At 53.5% G+C, this 19732-nt stretch overlaps 3 protein-coding genes across 3 annotated transcripts; 2 read left to right on the forward strand and 1 right to left on the reverse strand.

Moving 5' to 3' along the window:
* Positions 1 to 693: 693 nt before the first annotated feature.
* Positions 694 to 2136, forward strand: CTRU02_201594 (thiol-specific monooxygenase; the record flags this gene model as incomplete). Its single annotated transcript, XM_036729061.1, has 1 exon — positions 694 to 2136. One exon carries the CDS (start codon positions 694 to 696, stop codon positions 2134 to 2136), a length of 1443 nt encoding a protein of 480 aa, XP_036579212.1.
* A 2869-nt stretch (positions 2137 to 5005) lies between these two features.
* On the forward strand, positions 5006 to 7867 carry CTRU02_201595 (gas2 domain protein; the record flags this gene model as incomplete). The annotated part of the gene is made up of 1 exon (XM_036729062.1): positions 5006 to 7867. One exon carries the CDS (start codon positions 5006 to 5008, stop codon positions 7865 to 7867), a length of 2862 nt encoding a protein of 953 aa, XP_036579213.1.
* A 3142-nt stretch (positions 7868 to 11009) lies between these two features.
* On the reverse strand, positions 11010 to 13953 carry CTRU02_201596 (malic enzyme; the record flags this gene model as incomplete). Its single annotated transcript, XM_070203886.1, has 3 exons — positions 11010 to 12236; positions 12287 to 12717; positions 13161 to 13953. 3 exons carry the CDS (start codon positions 13951 to 13953, stop codon positions 11010 to 11012), a joined length of 2451 nt encoding a protein of 816 aa, XP_070062468.1.
* Between the last annotated feature and the right edge of the window lie 5779 nt (positions 13954 to 19732).

Below are 19732 nucleotides of genomic sequence, written 5' to 3' on the forward strand. Positions count from 1 at the left end.
GAAAAAAGTTTCGCAATCGCGACCTGAGGTCTGAAGTTTTTTTTTTGGGATCAGAAAAAAGGGAAGTGGTGCTGGCCACAATGGTCGATTCCGTAGTCCAGCATCACTTCGTGGAACCTTTCGGGAAAGAATGTGGAACAAGGGAAGCTCCAGGTGGTGAGCTGCGTTTGCGCCTGCACTTGCGTCAGGACCCACTGGCAAGCGCGTAATGGAAATGGAAGGCGGTGTAAGTGAGGGTAGAAGGCTAAAACGTGGTGCTGCTTATCGATAAGATCAACACGCCTTAGCTGCGCCGGTTTGCGCCCGATGCCCCTCCATGTCACGTGATCATCCTGGATGGACCTTGTCCACGGGTCGAGATTTTGACTTCTGCTCTTCTGTCCGGACCAGAATAGGTATGCGTTGCAAAGATGTATGGAAATAAGTGTGTGTGTCCTCAGCATCCAATCGAAATGTATATGGCATGTTTTGCAACCCGGATGTGATTAAAGACGAGGAATCTCCGTTCTACCCGCCGGTGTCCACCACTCTGTCCGAATCCAACCGATTAGGTGATTTTCCGCTGATATAACGCACTACGACCTCGTGGGGCGTGGGATGTTGTCGCATTGCTTTTAAATGCGCCTTTGACCGTTGGAAGAGAAAAAAGACGCCGCATTGTAAGACAAGGTTTTAAGGCCAGTGCACTCGTCTATGCGCCTTTCTTGCGAGCCGCCAACCATGAGCGCAGTTCCGTTTGACGTGAAGAAGATCGCCGTCATCGGCGCTGGACCAACCGGTCTCGCCGCCGCCCGGTATCTCGAGGCGCAAGGGGCTTTTGAGTCTATTGTCGTCTTTGAGCAGCAGGCCGAAGTAGGCGGCGTCTGGAACTACAGCGAGCACCCGACAAATTCTCTCCATGTGCCCCAGACCGACCCTTTCTGCCCGCAGGACCCTCCGATCCGGCCCAATCCCGATGAGCCTCCCGTGTTCCCCACCCCGATGTATGGGACACTGCACGCCAACACCGTCAAGACAACCATGCTATACAAGGACACGCCTTTCCCGGAAGATGCGTGGGTATTTCCCTCTAGGCAATCTATTTACAATTATCTCGTGAAATACGCCAACCAAGTTCGTCATCTTATCAAGTTCTCTCATCAAGTCAAGGCGCTGGACCTCCGACAGGAGAACGGCAGAGACAAGTGGGATTTGAAAGCAACTTGCACCGTCACCGGCCGGGCTTTCAGCGACACGTACGACGCCGTGGTCATAGCCAATGGGCACTACGACGTTCCCTATATTCCGGACGTCAAGGGGATCAAGGCTTACCACGAGGCTCATCCCAATGCTATTCTGCACTCCAAAAACTATCGGGTACCAGCACCGTTCGCCGGCCAAAAAGTCATTGTCGTCGGTAACGGACCGTCGGGCCTTGATATTGCCCGTCAGATCAGCCCGCTAGCGGACAAGGTGTTTCTATCGGTCCATCATCCGACTCCACCAGACAAGGTGGATCATATTGGGGTAGTCGAAGTACCTGCGATAGAAGAGTATTTGCCAGAGAAAAAGGCCGTCCGCTTTAGTGACGGCAAGATAGAGGAGAATGTCTCCACCGTCATCTACTGCACTGGGTTCTTCTTCAGCTTCCCCTTCCTCCCAGACATCCTGAGACCAAATCTATTGACGACTGGTAAAGGCGTTAGGGGTCTGTACCAGCACCTCTTCCTCATCAAGCACCCAACACTGGCCTTCGCCGGTCTGCTGGTAAAAACTGTTCCGTGGCCATTGGCAGAGACGCAGGCAGCCGTTCTGGGGGTGGTCTGGTCAAACGGCCTGTCCCTTCCGCCAGTTGAAGAACAAGAGAAATGGGAGCTCGCTCTGTTTAAGAGACGTGGGGACAAGAACATTCACGTCCTCGTAGATGATGGAGACGACGGACGCTTCCTCAACTCTCTCCACGATTGGGCCTTGGAGTCGACGAAGAAAGGCAAAGAGCCTCCGTACTGGCATGACGAGCAATTCTGGGAGAGGAGCATCTACTACCAGAGCAAGCAAGAGTTTGAAAAGCAGGGAGGTGTTGCGACGTCTCTCAGGGAGCTTGGGTTCGCATATCCAGGAAAGGGAAAGTGGAAGTTCCTCCCATCCAAGCTGTAGAACGATGTAGCACTTCACAGCATTCATGCGCGATGTCGATAGATATTCAGTTCAGCAAGCGATGCCTAAGAGACAGCGATTAGCTTCAACCACCGGAATGCTTGTTCCGACAAGATCAAAGACGCATGGGGGCTTTATGGATCTTGATGTGAGACAGTGGCACCCCAGCCCAGTGCCTGTAACTGTAGTGACGATATGAAGGAGACAAGCTCTCGTCTCCACGATGCGGTCCAACCCCTGGCGGGAGGTGTATCTTTTTTAGAAGCCGAGACTGGAGCTTGCCGGTGGGCCCTTGCCAGCCCCTCGTGTTCAATCTAAGAGCACCAGGGGGTAAGGTAGCCGAATCTGTAGCGGCGGACAAGGGGAGCTGTCAGGCGAAATGGAACCCGAGCGCGTTTCCAGGCCAGCCAACGGCTCCGACGAGGGATGTTTAATAAGGGCGGGGGGGAACATATTTTTCGGGTAATCTGAGGAAATGAGCAAACGAAGAAAACCCGTTGCTGGTGAATTTTGTGCGCGGTTGGGTGGCTGAAAATATGCAACGAGACAGCTAGTAGTAACTAGGTGATGCATTCGTAAGTTTGTGACACAAGCCTTAGACAAAACCAACCTCCAAGCATGGATGCAAATGTCTGGAAAGGCTTGAGCTAGGTCAACGTCCAATGATATTAAGCTCCCAAGCTCCTTGCTGGGTGCACAATAGTAGAACAGACTAAGGTCGCCGCAGTGGGGGGTGGATGAGGATCGCCGGAAGCGATGGAAACGGGAGAGGATTGGTTGGCTGATTGGCGCCACGCTCTGACTGTGACCTGTCTTGCTGTCTTGCTGAGCTAAAACAGAAAGAAAAAAAAAGTCTGAGCTCTTGGGCCAGCTCAAGGCCGCTAGTGGCATCGCTTCTTGGGAGCTATCCGGAGCTCTATGTTTCTGTCTGACGTTTGTTGTTTGTCACCTTGGTATTGGCCGATGTTATCTGTCAAACAACCGCAAGCTTGAAAAGGTGACAGGTAGGTAAGATAAGGAAACTCTGTGCATCCGAGCGTCGAATGTCGTGCAGCCTGTCATCTCATCTCATCCCATCCCATCCCATGTTTGGAGGGGGACGCGTGCCTTGACGCGTACAGGGAGAGGGCGTTTGAAAGAGCTTTAATATCCGCTTTTTCAGGTAGAACCAGGTGATAAAATGTGCTGCTATCCGTATCCAGGTGCGTACTAATACCACCTACGTAGTGTGTAGACATGCTTTGTGGATAAGTTGAGGCTGGGCAGAGAATGGTGACAAGGTGCACCCATATTGTGCATCACCTGAGAAAAGGGGAGCACAAAAAGCCTCCTCATAAAAAAATGCTTACCAGTTGACTGAGGTCCAGGATTCCTAGGCATTGGTCTCCTGCTGGCCCAGGCTGTGAGCGACCGGCAGACGGGCTGCATCAAGCTCAGACAGGGTCACCCATTGCAATATCAGCATTCCCAGCATGATGACCGCGACGGCCGCAGCGCCCCATGGCATCATCGCCCCATGGATTCTGTAGGTTAACGTGAATGCGGCCAGCATCATGGCACTTGAGGGTGGCTAGGAACAACCCACCGCAGTCCGGCTGTCCCTAAACTGCGCCTAAAATGACCAGTGCGGATGCCAGCCATGTTGAAGACACGTCAACGACAGGCCTGCTAGCTGCGGAGAACGCTGGCATGAAGAGCAACTCTCTCTCTCTCTCTCTCTCTCTCTCTCTGGGATCCGCATTTCTGCAGCCGAATTCGATAGTCGCCGCCGTGGTGGTATTCTTAGCCAAAGTTGGTGCTGCGCTGGGTTTGATGAGTTGTTTCCGTCCACAGAAAGGACAACCAGCAAATAAATGTGTTGGAATCCCACGGCTGCCCCGGCGGCACTGGCTGTCGCAAGCGCTTTTTCGCATGACGGGGGGGTTGGAGCCTTGGAGGCCTGTTAATTCAGAACATCTCCACACGAACCGATCAAATCCAGGTTCACCCACACCACATCTGTCCCAGTGAACCCACCCATGGCCCATTCCTGGTCTCGGGTACCTGACTTCACCAGCCCAGCCAGCCCATTCCTAACCCCCGTCCCCGTACGGATACTTGCACCCAATATTCCATTAAATCCAATTAATAAATCTCCTCTCTCTTTCTAGAACGCGAAACTCCGATCTCCTTTTACCTGCCTCTTTTTTTTATCCCCTTCCTTTTTCCTCCCCCAATACACGTCTCGTGTCGCGCTGCATTATCCTCCTTCATTGATGCCAAACATCCCCATCTGGCTTCATTCTTTCATCGTCACTTCTCACACTCTCTCTTTCTTTCCTTGCCCAACAATCCTTTTACTACCTACCACCTAACCCCTACATTATCTATACAAACCATCCTATCAACTGGATTATTCTTATCCCTCCTACCGTTTCTTATTCTTCAGCAACAGCCATCCAGCTAAACCCTGCTTGCGCTCCCTTGCACCGCCGGAAGCCGCGCCGCGCCGCCATTTCTTGTACACATACGCCAAACCACTGACGCAGCTGCGATTTGCAACACAGCGCCACTGCCCGAACGAAGAATAACTGGTCCTCCAACCAACCGAGCTCGTTTGCGACAGCCTGCCTTCCACCAAACCGGGTATCGTCTCACCCGAAAACCAAGTGTTGAAGAGAATATAAAGAGAGGGAGAGAGCGACGTAGGGGGCAGGGCCTTTTTGGCAACCTCGATTACGACCACCGGCCTAAAGACATCGCCCGATGATCCACGACATGGCCATACCCATCGAAGCCCTCTTCTTCTCAGGCTCATAGAAGCGAGCCATGCCCGCTCTCTCGACTTTGCAATAGCCAGTTCAACAACCAACATACAGCAATCACTAACATGACCGACCCTCCGCCGCCCACCACGCCCGGCCCGGGCCAGCAGCTGCGGCCGCCGAGGCGCCAGTACCGCCTCCCCGACGACCACTCGCCCAACCGAATACGTACTAATGACGATTTGTTGAACCGCCTAACCCCAATGACCGCAGTCGAAATGCTTCAGTCACCCAGCGCCGAACTTAAGCAATGTCTCGACAATTGCACTGTCAGCGAACAAGAATTTGCCATGCGAGCTGCCGTGGCCAGCCGGAAGATATACGAATGGCTCGAAGAGCTATCCGACTGGCCATGGCCAGATACCAGTGGCCCTGCAGGATTCGAAATGCCAGATCCCAAAAGGAGGAGGTTTTCTGACGTAGAAGAGGAGAACACAGCCACGGGCGAGTCTGAATATATAGGTAGCTTACCTGCTGAAGATGTCAACCGCTACGAGGACAGAGTGGACGGCATTTCTCACGATATGGACGAGTTGCACATCGAGGACATCAAAAACCACGTCATGCACAGCCATATTATCCCACTTTCCAGACCAGGAACTCCTGTATCAGACACCCGCTCCGTCGCAACAATGCTTTCATACAATCGTATGGATGACCTGACAGCTCTTCTCACGGCAATCATCATCCAGGCACTGCCGAATCTTTCCAAGCTCTGTCGGCTGCTAAAAGTATGGCACATTCGGTTGTCTGTCCTCCGCCGTATTCCTGCATTACTAGCCGGCATCGCCGAGGCGGAATTTGCTCTCGAGTCGGCTTGGAATGTGTTTTTATCACCAGCAAACACCCCACCAGCAGCTGATGGCACTGAAGATGACGATCTGTCGCGGCTGAAGCAGGCTTATACGGTTGTCAAGGCAGTGTTGGAGAAGCAAATCACGAAAACCGGACGAAGCCTCGATTACATGCTAGATAGCTTGGAGGGCCTGCAAGACACCCTGCCTGACGATTGGCTTGATCGAATGGAGACTATCGAGCGTAGTTACGCAGATTGGGTTGCCGTCGGCGAACGTAAGATCCGCGAAGGAGAATGGGCGAAGGCCACGCGCCGAAAGGAACCGCTTCTACCTGCCTCGGAAGAACACGCAAGCGCTCCAGTTGCACTTCCAGTTGTGGAAGACGATTCCAAGACTGTTACTCTGCCTGTTCCGATCAAGATCGACCCCCCTGAGGAAGATGAAGCCTTGACAAACAAGAGCGAAACCAGTTCCATCATTTTCCATGCCGATGCTACCCCCGAGCAATCTGAAGGGTCAGATGGTGAAGGAAACCTGGAAGCCTCGCCCTCTCAAGTCCAAGCCCAGAAGAAAGTGCAGCCTGCGAAGACTGGCCTGGATGGCTTCGCCGAAGCAACTAAGGCTAGGCGCACTCCACTAGGCGAGGTACGCAATGAAGAAAGCACAAAAAAGAACGGCATTTCTGGAGCCCAGGAATATAAGATCAAAGAGGGAACTGTATCGACAGCTAGGGCAGTCTTCGAAGGCAACGCTGCTACTGACTCTCAGTCGCCAGTAGATGAGGCTGTCGAGATTCTGCCAGATACGCCTGGAAGCGAAGAGGAACTGGAGCTGCCGCCTTTGATTCGTCCCCGGCGGCGAGACAGCAATGCTTCCGAGTCATCGACTGTCATCCACGGACACACCAGTCTGCTGGCAGATGCCACGAGCGATATGCCTGAAACTTCTGCCTCCCCACCTCTCCCGCGCCATAAGCTCACTGAGACCTCTCGTCAAAAAGCTGGCACCGATCGATACAGGAGCGTTAGCCCCCCTAGCTCACCCCCGTTCCGACCCAGTTACCGGGAAGATAGCGCCAGCCCGATGGTTGGTCCTCAAGGCGACGGCCTTCTCCCAGCTCTCCCTCTGGAATCCTCTTTCATGGAGGATGATTTTGAAAACTCCTTTACCAGCGTGGGAACGCCAGGAGACTCGTCAAATTCTAGGTCGGATGACAAGCTCCGGCAGCAAATCAGCGACATTCTCGATTCTATTCCGGCAAATATCAAGTTGGCATCGGCTCCCCCGAAGGTCAACCTGAACCCTCCACCGCCAGATCTGCCCGCCAAGCGACTGAGGAAGCCGTCCACGGAAGCCATGCGAAGATCTGCTTCCAGTCTTTCCATGACTTCGAGGACCTCGTCGCGAGCTCCGACGCCGTATTTGACACTTGCTCCCGCCTATGCGAAGAACCCGAGGCCGAGGCGCTCCCAGAGCAGGCAGGAAATCAAGGTCTACCACCTCTCCCGCTCAACCGGTGAAGCGCCCATTAAGCTCTTCATCCGCTGCGTCGGTGAGAACGGAGAGCGCGTCATGGTCCGTGTTGGTGGAGGCTGGGCTGATCTTGGCGAGTACCTGAAAGAGTATGCTGCCCACCATGGCCGCCGTTCGACCAGGGGAGAGAAGGCCAAGGTCGAGGTCCAGGACGTCCCTCGACCATCTACCAGCCGCGGCATAAACTCAAGCCCTCCAAGCCGCCCGGCGTCAGCGATGGACATGTCCCCAATGACGCCGCTCAGTGTACGAAAGGCTAGGAAATCTTTCGGCGCGGCGGATCTCTCTAGCACATCTGCGCCCATGTACCTGCCGCAGACGCCGGCGGTGCCGCCGATCCCCGACAAGTACACGCCGTCTTCGGAAGATTCCAACAGGTCGCGGTCCAGTTCGCATGCCTGGGCCGAAGAAGACAGTTCATTCCTTGGCCTTGCAGGACCTACAGGCCGCAGAGTTGAGATGAGCGAGGAAAACCGTGCTTGGGTAGAGAGTGTCAAGGAAAAGGTGCGTCTTGCTAGCGGCGAGATGCGGAAGACGTCTGAATTTGGCGATATGGGAAAGGTGGGAGGAACGAAACGGATTTTCCGGAAAGGCTGAGTTCAACCTTCATATTTGTGAAGCGGCGCAAAAAACAGCGTGTAAGGCGTATATGGGCAGGTCAGATTTTCTGACGGGGGTGGCATCATCACTATGGGAAGCAGTCGACATGATCGTTTTACGCGATGGAACGGAAGGACTAGGACAAAGATGCTTAATGCATGAAGGGCAGGGAGTTTGGGAGCGTGCCGTTCATCCTCACGAGGCGAATCGTACCACGACGGAGCATTTTCATTACACAATACGGAAGCTTTGAGCTTCACCACACGGGCATGGCCTAGTCTCTTTGTCATCTTTCCCTCACCCGTCATCATCATTTTCCCCCCTTTTCACAAGCAAGGCGTTTCCTTGCTTTGTTCATCGTCGTACCAAATACCCCCTTTTTTTTCTTTCTTTACATGTTCTCAACATTGAGAGAGCTAGACAGTTGAAATATCAAAATCAAATCAAGTCTTACCTTATTAAAGTATACCAACATAAGCGCGTGATGTAGATGCTGGCAACGGGTGTGATGGGGGCACTATATACAGCTGTCACAAAGGGCCGCCGAGGTCCGTTGGCGGCGCGGATGATATACGGCCCTTCGAACCTCCGATGACAGAGGCGGGCAGGCGCTACAGTAGATGGAGTTGTGGCCTGACGAGGTGGATGAGGTTGGTGGTCAGGCCACAACTCCGTCTACTGCCGAGCCCCGTCCGTCTATCTACTTATACCGACACCGACATCTGTAACTGTCGGCGGTCATGGTTGTCAGCTCCGTATACGGTGACCGACCGGAACCCGTGTGCCGTGCTGCCGTGGGAGGATCACATTTCAGAAGGCAAGGAGGTTGTTGGCTGGCAGCGGAAGAGTGTTGGCCCCCCTTGACTCCCCTCCCCCCTTCTCCCCCCCTGGTCCTCGTCTGCCCACCCCTCCCCTCCTACAAGAAGACGCCCTCACAAATCCACCCCCTACTTTCCCCAGGCTCCCAAATATGTGGTGTGCGGAGGAAAACGGGCATGATGAGCTGCAGCTGAATACCCCCTCCCATCCCCTCTGCCCTACGGAAAGTGATGTATCACCCGCACAATCCACACTCCTCGGTCTCTTTGCCCCCCCCCCCTCCCCTGTTCATGCACTGCACTCCACGTAGCGTCTCCCCCGGACGGCAAACTGCTAGTTTGGCCGATTTTCACAAGTTTAAAGATGTAAAAATGGGAAACATAAGAAAGGGGGGGGGGGGGGGGGGGGGGGGGGGGGGGGCGTTGGACCGAACCCGATCCGATGGTCGGGTGGGGTGTCCGTGGATGAAATCCCGAGCCGGCGCCGAACGGCTGGTTTGTTTGTAACTTTACCAAAGCACTGTTTCTCATCCGATCTTCTGTTGTTGTTGTTGTTGTTGTTTTTTGTTGTTGGCTTTTTTTTCCTTTGGGGCGGGGGAAAAGGAGGAACTAGACTCTCCGACGACGACATGTTTCGTTGTTCAGGGTATCCGATGTTGGTTTTTGTTTGTCCGAACGTCCGTTTCTGATGGGAGTGTGACGTGTGTACCTACTACTTTTTCACTTTTGTTTTATTTTTTATTTTTTTGTGTTTCTCCTGCGTAGCTGCTAATCCCGACGAAAGAATGAATGAAGTGTATGTTGTACTACTACTACTACTACTACTACTACTACTACTATGCATGCATGCATGTAGTTCAAGAATGCCGTTGTTGCTCCGCCTGTTTACCGAGGTACCGAACGACAACCTAATCCTCGCCCGGGGGAGGGGGGAGCTCAATGGGACATGGGATGGGGGGCCGAGGGTGTCTAGAAGCATTATCTTATGCACAAACTAACATTGTTGACCTATGCCGTTGGATGAATTTGCAATGAAGGGATAACCGGCTCAGCGACCACACGATAGTAAACATACGCCCGCAAAGCTTGGGTATAGACTTTGTTTGTGCAGTCCAGTCGGTTCACGCCCATCTGCACGTACGTATGTGTATGTATGTCTCTTAATGCAGTAGTAGGTGTACCGACAAGAAAACGTTGGCGTTTTAGTTTTTTTATGTTCAGCTCTATCTTGGACTTTTTTTTTTCTTTCTTTTTTACGTCTCTGACCTTTCCGCCGTTCTCTAGCGCATGCGCCTCTCCCGGCTTTTGCTCGTCTCTTGTCTCGGGGTTGGGACGACGCGCTCCGTTCCCCCCTTCCCCCCCCCAATTATGATCTTCATTACTCTCTGCCTTGGTCAGGAGGCTTTACACCTGACTCAAAACCGTCCCTGGGCCAAAACACAGGCGCACACATGCTCAACTACCTTGTCAGGTCTAGTTCCTTCTGAGCTTGAACGCGACCCTTGAACGCAACCCCATCAACCCCTCCCAACAGGTTCTGTGTGTTTCCCCAACACAGTCCAGGCGGCGTTGTCAAGTTGGAGACCGGGAGGAGCTCCTGGAGCTTTGGGCCTGAAAATTATTGGGGCATGGCCAAGCCATTTGGGGTTTGCTCGTTGCTAGGGGTGGGGTTCTTTTTTGGGATGCGGGGAGGGGCTTTTTGGGGATTTGGACGTCCCCTCCGTCCAGAGGTTGGAGATGCTTTGGAGGTGGCCGAGGTCTTCTTTTCTTCATCAAGGAAGCCCCAGAGCCGAGGCACGTTCGAAATAGTTGTGGTGTAGCAAATTGAAACTCATTTCTGACTGATATCACAATTGTTCCAGTCACGATGCAAGATTCATAGTGGAGGTACCAATATCTATTTCTCTATGTCGCGTTTCCAACCAGTCGTCCGAGACTCTTGAGGAACTTATTAACGCAAAAGACTTGTTCAGCCCTCCATATTCTCCCTCTAGTGGAGTTCAACTAAAAATGCCGGTAATAGAAATCCTAAGCTACCACGCGCTCAATATCTGGTGGCATTCGCATAGGAAATCTGGGGGCGTACATGTAAAAAGAAGCGTGTTGTCGTCCTTTCTTTAGTGACGATCAAAAGTTGTTCCCTTTCGCTCAATTTGGGGGACAGTGAAAAAAGGGCCCCAAATGCCTACCCCAACGCCGAAATAAAACCCAATTCTCTGAGAAACGTCTCAGGTATCCTTTCCTAGCCGTTTTAATCCGTAAATTCAACTCAATTCGTCCATCGCACGCGGTGTCCGCCAAGTAGCAGTCTGAGTTTCGGTTTAGATGCGGCTTCTCTCGGAGAAGCTGACGGGGTCGTAAACACGCTCCTTGATCCAGTTGTTGAGGGCGACGTCACCCCACTCCTCCCACTCAACCCACTGGGCCTCGGGAAGCGCGGAGACGCCGGCTCTGCGGGCAGACTTCATGACCTCCCGAGCGACGATCAAGCTGGCGTCGCGCACACGCTCAATGCGGGGGTAGATGAGACCGCTGTGGATCTCATCGGCGTTGAGAGCACCGGCAAGGGCAGCGGCCGAGGTGTAGACCATGTCGTCGGTGATCTTGGAGGCCTTGGCGAGGATGGCACCGAGGCCGAGACCAGGGAAGACGTAGACGTTGTTGCCCTGGTTGGGGTGGTAGGTGATGGACTGGCCCTCGCTGCTCTTGACAGTGAGGGAGGAGAAGGGGGAACCGGAGGCGAAGAGGACGGTGCCGTCGGTCCACTGGATGGCCTGCTCGAAGGTGCACTCGGCCTTGGTGAGGGGGTTGCTGAGGGGGAAGAGGACGGGGCGGCGGCCAAGACCACCAGCGTCGACGGAAGCCTTGAGAGCACGGACGACAGACTCGGTGAAGACACCGAAGGTGGCAGTGAGACCGACCAGAGCGCTGGGCTTGACGTACTCAATGACCTCCTCCAAGGTGCGGAACTGGTGGCCGTTGTTGTCGGTGCGGGCGAAGTACTTCTTGTGCTCGGCGAGCTTGTCACCACGGTCCTTGGTAACAAGGCCCTTGGTGTCGACCAGCCAGAACTTGTCCTTGGCAGCCTGCTCGCTGAGGCCGCGCTTGGTGTAGTACTCAACAAGCTGCTTGGCCACACCGACACCGGCAGAGCCAGCGCCCATGAAGACCAGGCGCTGCTCCTCAATGGGGACGCCAGAGAGCTCGACAGCATTGATGTAGCCGGCCAGGACGACGGCACCAGTTCCCTGGATATCGTCGTTGAAGCAGCGGTACTTGTTGCGGTAGCGGTCGAGGTAGTTGAAGGCCTTCTCGGACTCGAAATCCTCGAACTGGACGGTCATGTTGGGGTAGACCTCAGCGACAGCCTCCATGAACTCGTCCATGAAAGCCTGCTGCTCGGCAACGGACACACGCTTAGAGCGGATTCCGAGGTAGAAGGGGTCCTTCAAGTTGGTCTCGTTGTTGGTACCAGTGTCAAGGACAATGGGCAGGGTGTTCTCGGGGTGGATACCAGCAGCACCAGTGTACAGAGCCAACTTGCCAATCTGCGCTTGTTAGCTGACTGCTACGTGAACGGTAGGCGGCTTCAACTTACAGAAATGCCAACACCGTTGACGCCCAAGTCGCCCAGACCCAAGATACGCGAGCCGTCGGTGACGACGCAAATCTCGGGGTTGGGGTAGGGCCAGTTGCGGAGCATGGTGCGGATGGACTTGCGCTGCTTGATGGAAATGTACAAAGCCTCAGGGCGGGTGTAGAGGGTGGAGTATTGCAGGCAGACATCGCCAATGGTGGGGGTGTAAACCAGAGGCATGAGCTCGCGGATGTTGTCCATGAGCAAGCGGTAGAAGAGATCAAAGTTCTGGGCCTTGAGCGAAGACAGGTACAGGTACTTGTCAACGGGGGTCTGGCGAGTGTTGATCATCTTCATCGCCCGCTGGCATTGCGTCTGAAGGCTCTCCATGGTGTGGGGGATGAGACCAGTGAGGTTCTTGTTGATGCGCTCCTCGGGAGTGAAGGCAAGGCCTGATTCGACCATGGCGGTTAGCTTGGAGGAAGTGTGAAGAGGTGATGATGATATCAATGGGTTGGGTAGTGGGCGGCGAGGTTGGACGTGTTGGAGGGAGGACAAGGGAAGACGACAAGAGCGTCCTGTAAGTGAGGAAGCCATGCGGGGGAGAGATTGAGGTGGGAAGGCGGAGAGCAGGAAGAAGAAGAGGGGGCCAGAAAGTGGAAAATGTAAAAGAAGGGAGGCTATATAGAACGGTGAAGACTGAAGGGATACGGCATGTTGGGGAAAGCCAATGCGGTGCAGGTGCGTGGGCGCAGCAGAAGGTTCAGTGCGTGTGCAGTGAGTGGCACGTTGAAGCTCCAGTGCATGACGGTGTGTAAGTGGAGGGGGGAGGCAAGTGGTTTGCCCTAGGGTAGGAAAAAAAAGTTGTGTTTGAATCGTGCAATTGTCAACTCACCTTTGTTCCACAAAGGCTCCTTGAGAACCTGGTAGCCAGTGGCTTGGGACTTGGGGATGGGTTCAGTGTTGCGGTATTGCTGGACTTCGCCAAAAGTGTTCTGGGCGTAACCACGGTGCTGGTCAAGAGAGGCCATTCTCATCTTCTCCTCGATAGCGTTGATGTCAGTGGAAGACATTGGGTTGAAGTCAGTCATTCTGCGACTAGACATGGACATGCGCTTGTTAGATATAGAAGAGCGGGAAGAGCGGGCAGAGGCGACGGACGATGGCGAAGGCGAGGCGGACCGAGGCGTAGAGATGTCTGATGAGCTTGAAGAGCTGAAAGGATACGACGCCATTGACATTACCGGCGCATGTGTCGGAGGGAGTGGTGCGGAGAAGAAAGAGGAGGCGGAAGTGGGCGACGGGACGAGGCAATTAGTAGTAGTTTGAGCTCTGCGGCGAAGCAGAGGAGTATGGATAGTGTGGTAATGGGACCAGCCGGAACGAGGAGACGTGGGTGTCCGTCGAGGCAGCAGAGGTAAACGAGGAGGAAGACTCGGAGAAGAAGCAGGTGCAGGCGCAGATGCGGAAGAGGAGCTCGCCAGCTTCGGGCAAGGCGCAGGAGAGTAATTTAGAGTATGGTGAGAGCGTGGAGTAGCAAGAGTCGCATCGGATGGACCAACAGAGGAGGAAGGCGTCGTGTTCCCTGCAACTGGACCACCGACGAGGAAAAGTCGGTTTAAAACCTTGTGAACTGGTCCGGTTCTAGATGGAGGCTTGCCCAGCCAGGTACCTCGACTTAGACCCATGTGAATGAAGGATCTGAGAATGAGAGGGAGAAGGGGGTTTCAATGCAGTTTCATGAAGGAGGGCTAACAGCGAGGGGCGCCACCGGCAGAGTTGACGAGGTACCAGGTACTTTGGGGCAGGACCACGAGCCCTTGGTACGGGATACCAGGTAATAGACGGGGAAACGAGCGGGCGAGGGTTGAGGATTGGGAAAGTAAATGGGATGGGATTGGGATGGGGGAGGCGCACGCAAGATGGGATGGCGGGAGAGCCAGGGGTTTGAGGGCGTGTGGGTGTGCTCCCAAACGCTCAAGCTTCGATTTCGAATCGAACAGTGAATTGTGTGATGTGCTTCCAAGACTCCCCAGGAGGATGGATGCAATGAACCCCGTCGTATTGGGGAACACGGGACCGGAGCCCAGAACCCAGGCACAACAAGCGCAGGTGGTGTGCGACGGGAGGTCGGATGTACAGCGTGGGTGCAAATGCAGAGCTTGGTGTAAGGTGTGCGGCGTGGAGTCGGGAGACAAGGGGTGGAACAACGGGGGCGACGAGGGTCCTGACCGACGGGGGGGCGGTCTAAAGTGGTCTCGGACGGGGGTGTCGGATCCCTGAAAGGTGTGGAGGGTGGGAAAAGACGGAAGCCAGACCCGATTCAAGGAATTGGCAATTTCTTTTTTTCGTTTTTCTTGATGACGGTCGTTTTTCGGTGCCCAATTTTGGGTGAATTTGGAGACGAATGGTTACTTTTCTCCCCCCTTGAGAACTTTTTTTTGGGGTAGTTTGGCTACGACGGAAGAGAGCGGAGTACAGCCACGAGGGTATGTTGAACTGGCCTAGGGGGTGGGCCAAGGACAGAGAGAATGGAGGCGTCGGTGAGGTGACAGAGTGACAGTAAAGTTAGTGTAGTGTAGTGATGAGCCCGGAACGGTGTACCCGGTGCCGACTTTTAGTTCGAAGCCTAGTATCCGTGGACGGGAAGGTGATTCACACTAGCAAACCAGGTCATTAGCTGTATGTTCAGCCCATAGATAGATTGAGATATTGCAAGGTTGGATATCAGTGAGCGGCCCGTTTCCTCAGCTCACAATTGCGTAGACGATGCGTTGTTTCGTCATTAGCGAGCAAAACGGGGGACTGACGAGATGCCGAAATAGACAGGCTGACAAGGCGTCGGGGGAGCCTGGAGGGCTGGGAAGGTTGGACAGAAACCAGCACGAGATGCAACGTGGCGGGCACAATCCACCATTGAAAAAGGGGCCTGCCTACCTGGGAAAGGGGAAGGGATCGGATTCGCAGACTGGTCCGGTGGAGATGGCGTAAGTAATCAGACCGTGGAATGGAGGCGAAAGTCCGTCAGGCACACGTCGGATAAGGCGATGGGCGTGCAGTGAGCAGACACGAAATCAGATTATCCGTATGTCAGCCCAATACAAACAAAACAGCCAGCCCGTAGTTCCCAATCCAAGCCCAGGAGGCGAGAAGTGGAGTAATGAACCGTGGCTGGCGTGTATATTGGTTCCGAATCTGATCAAAAGTTGATTCAATAATAGTATCGGTTTGTGATTGATGACAGCCGGAATTGATGGCGGTAGATAGTAATAAAAAAAAAAGTACAAAGCCAATCCTGTACCACCTGACGAAAGTCTTGCTATTTCTAGCCGTCGTATAGGCTTGCCCTCACCAAAGAAAGAGTCATAAACCAGCTCCGGCTATCGGATCACTCTTTTCTTACTCATGCCTGCTCGCACCTGCTCCTACGAATCAGAAAAACAGCGAGAGAAAGAGAAGCAGGAAGGAGAGGGGACGTGAAGGAAAAAAAAAAAAAAAAAAAAAAAAAAAAAGGAGGTATCGTCATTGCTAATCGGCCCTGACCCCATCCATTGTTTGCTTGACTCACTCCACATTCTTCCCGGTCGCTACAGCTCCATGTATTTTTTTTTCTTCCTTCCTTGTCTTTTTTTCTCTCCTTACCTATCCCTGTTCCTTCCCCTGTCGACGCTATCCTTCCTTCCCCGGTGAGGTGCAGGAAGGAAGTCGCAAGTGTTCACTTACATAGTTAGACGGCAACCGCCCACGTAAACCCTTACAAACATGAGCGCTGCGTACGGCGTCGGGCTCGCAATGGGCAGCTAAAGCTCATCTCGATTACGTATTATGACTATTGCAATTGGGCCTTGGCCACCATGCTTACCTTACTTTGGGAAACGCAAACGCAGGCAGGTGGTCATGACTGACATTACTAACCGGAGTCATTGTTGCTGTTGCTTTTTTTTTTTTTTTTTTTCAACTTTTTTTTTGTTGGGATGGTCCGATCCTTTCCTCTTCTCCAATCGGTGAGAATGCGTGATGTCGGGACAAACCTTCGACCAAACAAAATGTTCCCTCTACAAGCACCGAGTACTAGTAATGTGCTATGTAGCAGATGTGTCAACTGTCGGCACTTTCAGTCCCATAAGTCGTCAGCCATGCAGCCCGCTGATCCATGTCACCTCCTGCCCCCCGACCCTGTCTCGCCTTGCAGCTGCATCCGCCCCCGACTAAAGGTACCTCACGACAACCCTTGGGGGTCACTCTCCACCACGACATGCTCAAAAAACCCACATTGGGCCCCTCGTGAGGCGTTCCCACTGAGTTTGACTCCATCACCGGCCGGACAACTCGCCGACGCTAACTGTTCCTAGCAGAGACCCGTCCGGGCCTCCTTCAACCTCCAATCCGCCGTCCGATGGTCTCCGGGACGGAGTCTCGCACTCACCCACTTCTCCTCCGTGCGCACACGACAGTTCCCTGACCAATACCTTTCACGTCGCATTCCCCATCTGGAAAGATGCCAGGGCTCGGCATCCGGTCACGAGATGAGAGGTGCCTCACAGGTGGCTGACACACCCCGATCACCGCTTTTGTTCTGAGACTGCTCATTCCATCTCTGCGTCGCACTATTACCAGAGGAAAAAGCAACAAGTACCGATCATCCAGCAGAGAAAACATCCAAATCCCAACAAGAACCAAAAAAACAACGTCAAAAAAAAAACTTGCGTTATTGAAACCTGCGTGTCGGGCAGGCAGGAGAAAACCTTTAACTCCCAGCCAATGATTGCTGCGGAATATGTTAGCCAATGTCCTGTTCAGGCTAGTCGTTGTTACAGCGTCCCGAACCGTTGTCCTGCGCCCATGGGAAATTTTGGTTGGTGTGTTGGTGTGTTGTAGTGTGCCGCGCTCCGGTCTCCCATACATAGTACATACCGTAGTAGCCTGTTGGGTCCCGGGTCGGCCATCGGAATTCTTACCCTTGTTCGTTTGGGGCATGGCGTCCCCTTGCTAAAGCGACGGGGTGTGGTGGGTGCCTGCAGGTATGTCCCACTTGGCATTTTCCTGGATTGTTTCTGGAATCTGAACTGAACAATTTGGAGAAGCACAGCCAGAATAGACGACGCTCGCGAATTTTACGACCCTACGGCAGATACCAAAAACGACCACCGAGAGAAGACCCCCCGTCGCCGCTTGCGGGATATCGGGATAACTTTTCGTCAGGCGATTCCAGCCCTGCTGAAAGGACCAAGTACGTCAGAGTCAAGTTATATTCAGGAACTGATGCCATATCCCGCGAACTGAATAATCGGGGAACTCGTGTTGAACACCCGATTCGATGTCGTTTGCTGCCCACCATCTTCCCACCATCCCGTGAGTGATGGTGGGTTGGAACCACCCAAATCTGCAATTTTATCAAGATAAGAAAAGGGAAAGGAAAAAAAAAAAACAATATCCAGGCAGGCGAGTAAATCGCAAGGAGGACACGCACAAGACATCTGCATGGGCAGCATGACTCTCCCTACAAGCCTCAAACTCGAATGTCTCCCGACTTTGCCCGATGCCTCCACAGGGGGTTCCGCTTAGCGGCAAGCCACAACAATGTGAATCCACGACGCACGCTGACGGCGGACCCACCAGTACCGACTGCCAGGCCTGGCTCCAAATTTTTCAGACCCTTGCTCCGACCCCTGGTCCCGAACCTGGCTCTGCTTTCCCCTCGTCAGGCTCCCTCCCGACTTCACCTCCATCTGTCACCCCGTTTTCCCCTCCGGCCATTCCATTACAGACCGGATGAGGATCTCCAGCGGATTGAAACATGGACCTACGCGCGTCTAATCCTTCTTCCAAGCACCAACTCCCAACACTCAACTCCCCGTCTCCCCCACTCGTCTCAAACACGAACTTGCGTGTAAATCATACTGTCGGTCGTTTTAAAGCAGGCTGAAGAAGTTATGCTTGAACTGGATAACACCAGCTTCGAAGTTGATGGCACTCTAGATCGAAAACTTCAGATGAAACTACGTTAACTGAACGTGTGTGTTGTAGACGCCTGCCACCAAACCGATAAAGTCTTTGGTACTTTGGACAGCCCATGGTGTTTGTCTGCCACCCTCGTCAGCTTTGGTCCTTTTCATGGCTGCATCCCGAACTTGTTTGACCGGTTCGGTGCGGTTCGGGGCTCGCATCTGTACGTCCTGATGACGGTCCTCCCGGAGCTCCAAGCGTGTCGATCTTTGGTGTCACTAATCGGTACTGCATCGCCGATTCAAAGATCCTGAGTGGACAAACATATCGCTCTCCCTTGCAAGCAGAAACGTCAATGCTTTTATTGTGCAACCGATCCCTCGCAGGCTTACAAGGCCTCATTGTGCCGTACTGAAAACATACATGAATGCGGTTTATCAACGACCAGTCCAAGTTCTACCCGTAAGAAGACGTAGCGATCGCTGCTACCCAAGCAACGGTTGAGAGCTTCAGACGACTCCGAGACACCATGGTAGCAACCGCTTTGGCTCAGGTTGATTCACCCCAGACTCTGGCACGTGCTGAGACAACCTTCTTCAGTCCCGCGATCCTGACCTTGGCAACCTTGGCGTCTGGACAACGCCGCCAAGCTTCTTGTCAACAACGATCAGACGCGTCAACCTTAACTCCCAAGAACTCAACATTTTGCGCCGAGTATCTCACCGCTTTGACCACATCTGTTCAAGTGACTGAGCACATAGGTCACGACCCAATATAAATTACTTAACATTACCTAATAGCCTTTAGCCTCTACGCATTCCACCGTTTGTAAATATGTTGCTGACAAAACCCGCCTGTTTCATCCTTTCTGCTTTGAGCATTCCCTCCGGCGAGTCTCGCCCTCATTGAGTCGAAGCAGCTAAGCGCCTGGCTCTACCGGCGATTGTCGTGTCACCTAATTGTCATCCATCCTACGCCATCTTGACTTCCCAAGACCTAGACCACCAGTATCGCTAGCTCGCTCCACCAGCGGCTCTTTAGAGCTAGAGCTACACTAGGCCCCGCATAAAGCTAGTGATGAGGGGCGTCACACCCCGCACGATGCAACTTCGAACTGTCACGCTTCCGACAAGCTCCGTTGGTCTCCGTAACTCGGAACCGGTTCGTCTGGCGCGCGCCAACCATACTTTTCACGGCGATACTCCACGAGTCCATCCTACCCCAGTTTCATCTCGGGCACCAACGAGGTGCTGCCAGATGCAAGATCAGTTCAAGATTGCCGGTCCTGATTGGGTCGACAACTCTGCAAGCTCTGGTCTGGGGAAACTTCGGACATTGCCCGAGTCCGCACCTCCATGGGATTGTCGATGTCGGTCATCTGCCATCGTAACGGTTAAAGTTTTGTGTGTTCACAGCCTCGTACTAGACTCCAATTCCCCCACATTCACCCTAACTACGACAACCATGCCCCACGGAGGTAGGAAGGAGTCGGAGCATCACTCTCGGCCTCCCCGACTCCTC

Source organism: Colletotrichum truncatum, assembly GCF_014235925.2.
Source record: "Colletotrichum truncatum strain CMES1059 chromosome Unknown Contig_0001, whole genome shotgun sequence".
Classification (NCBI taxonomy): Eukaryota; Fungi; Ascomycota; class Sordariomycetes; order Glomerellales; family Glomerellaceae; genus Colletotrichum; species Colletotrichum truncatum.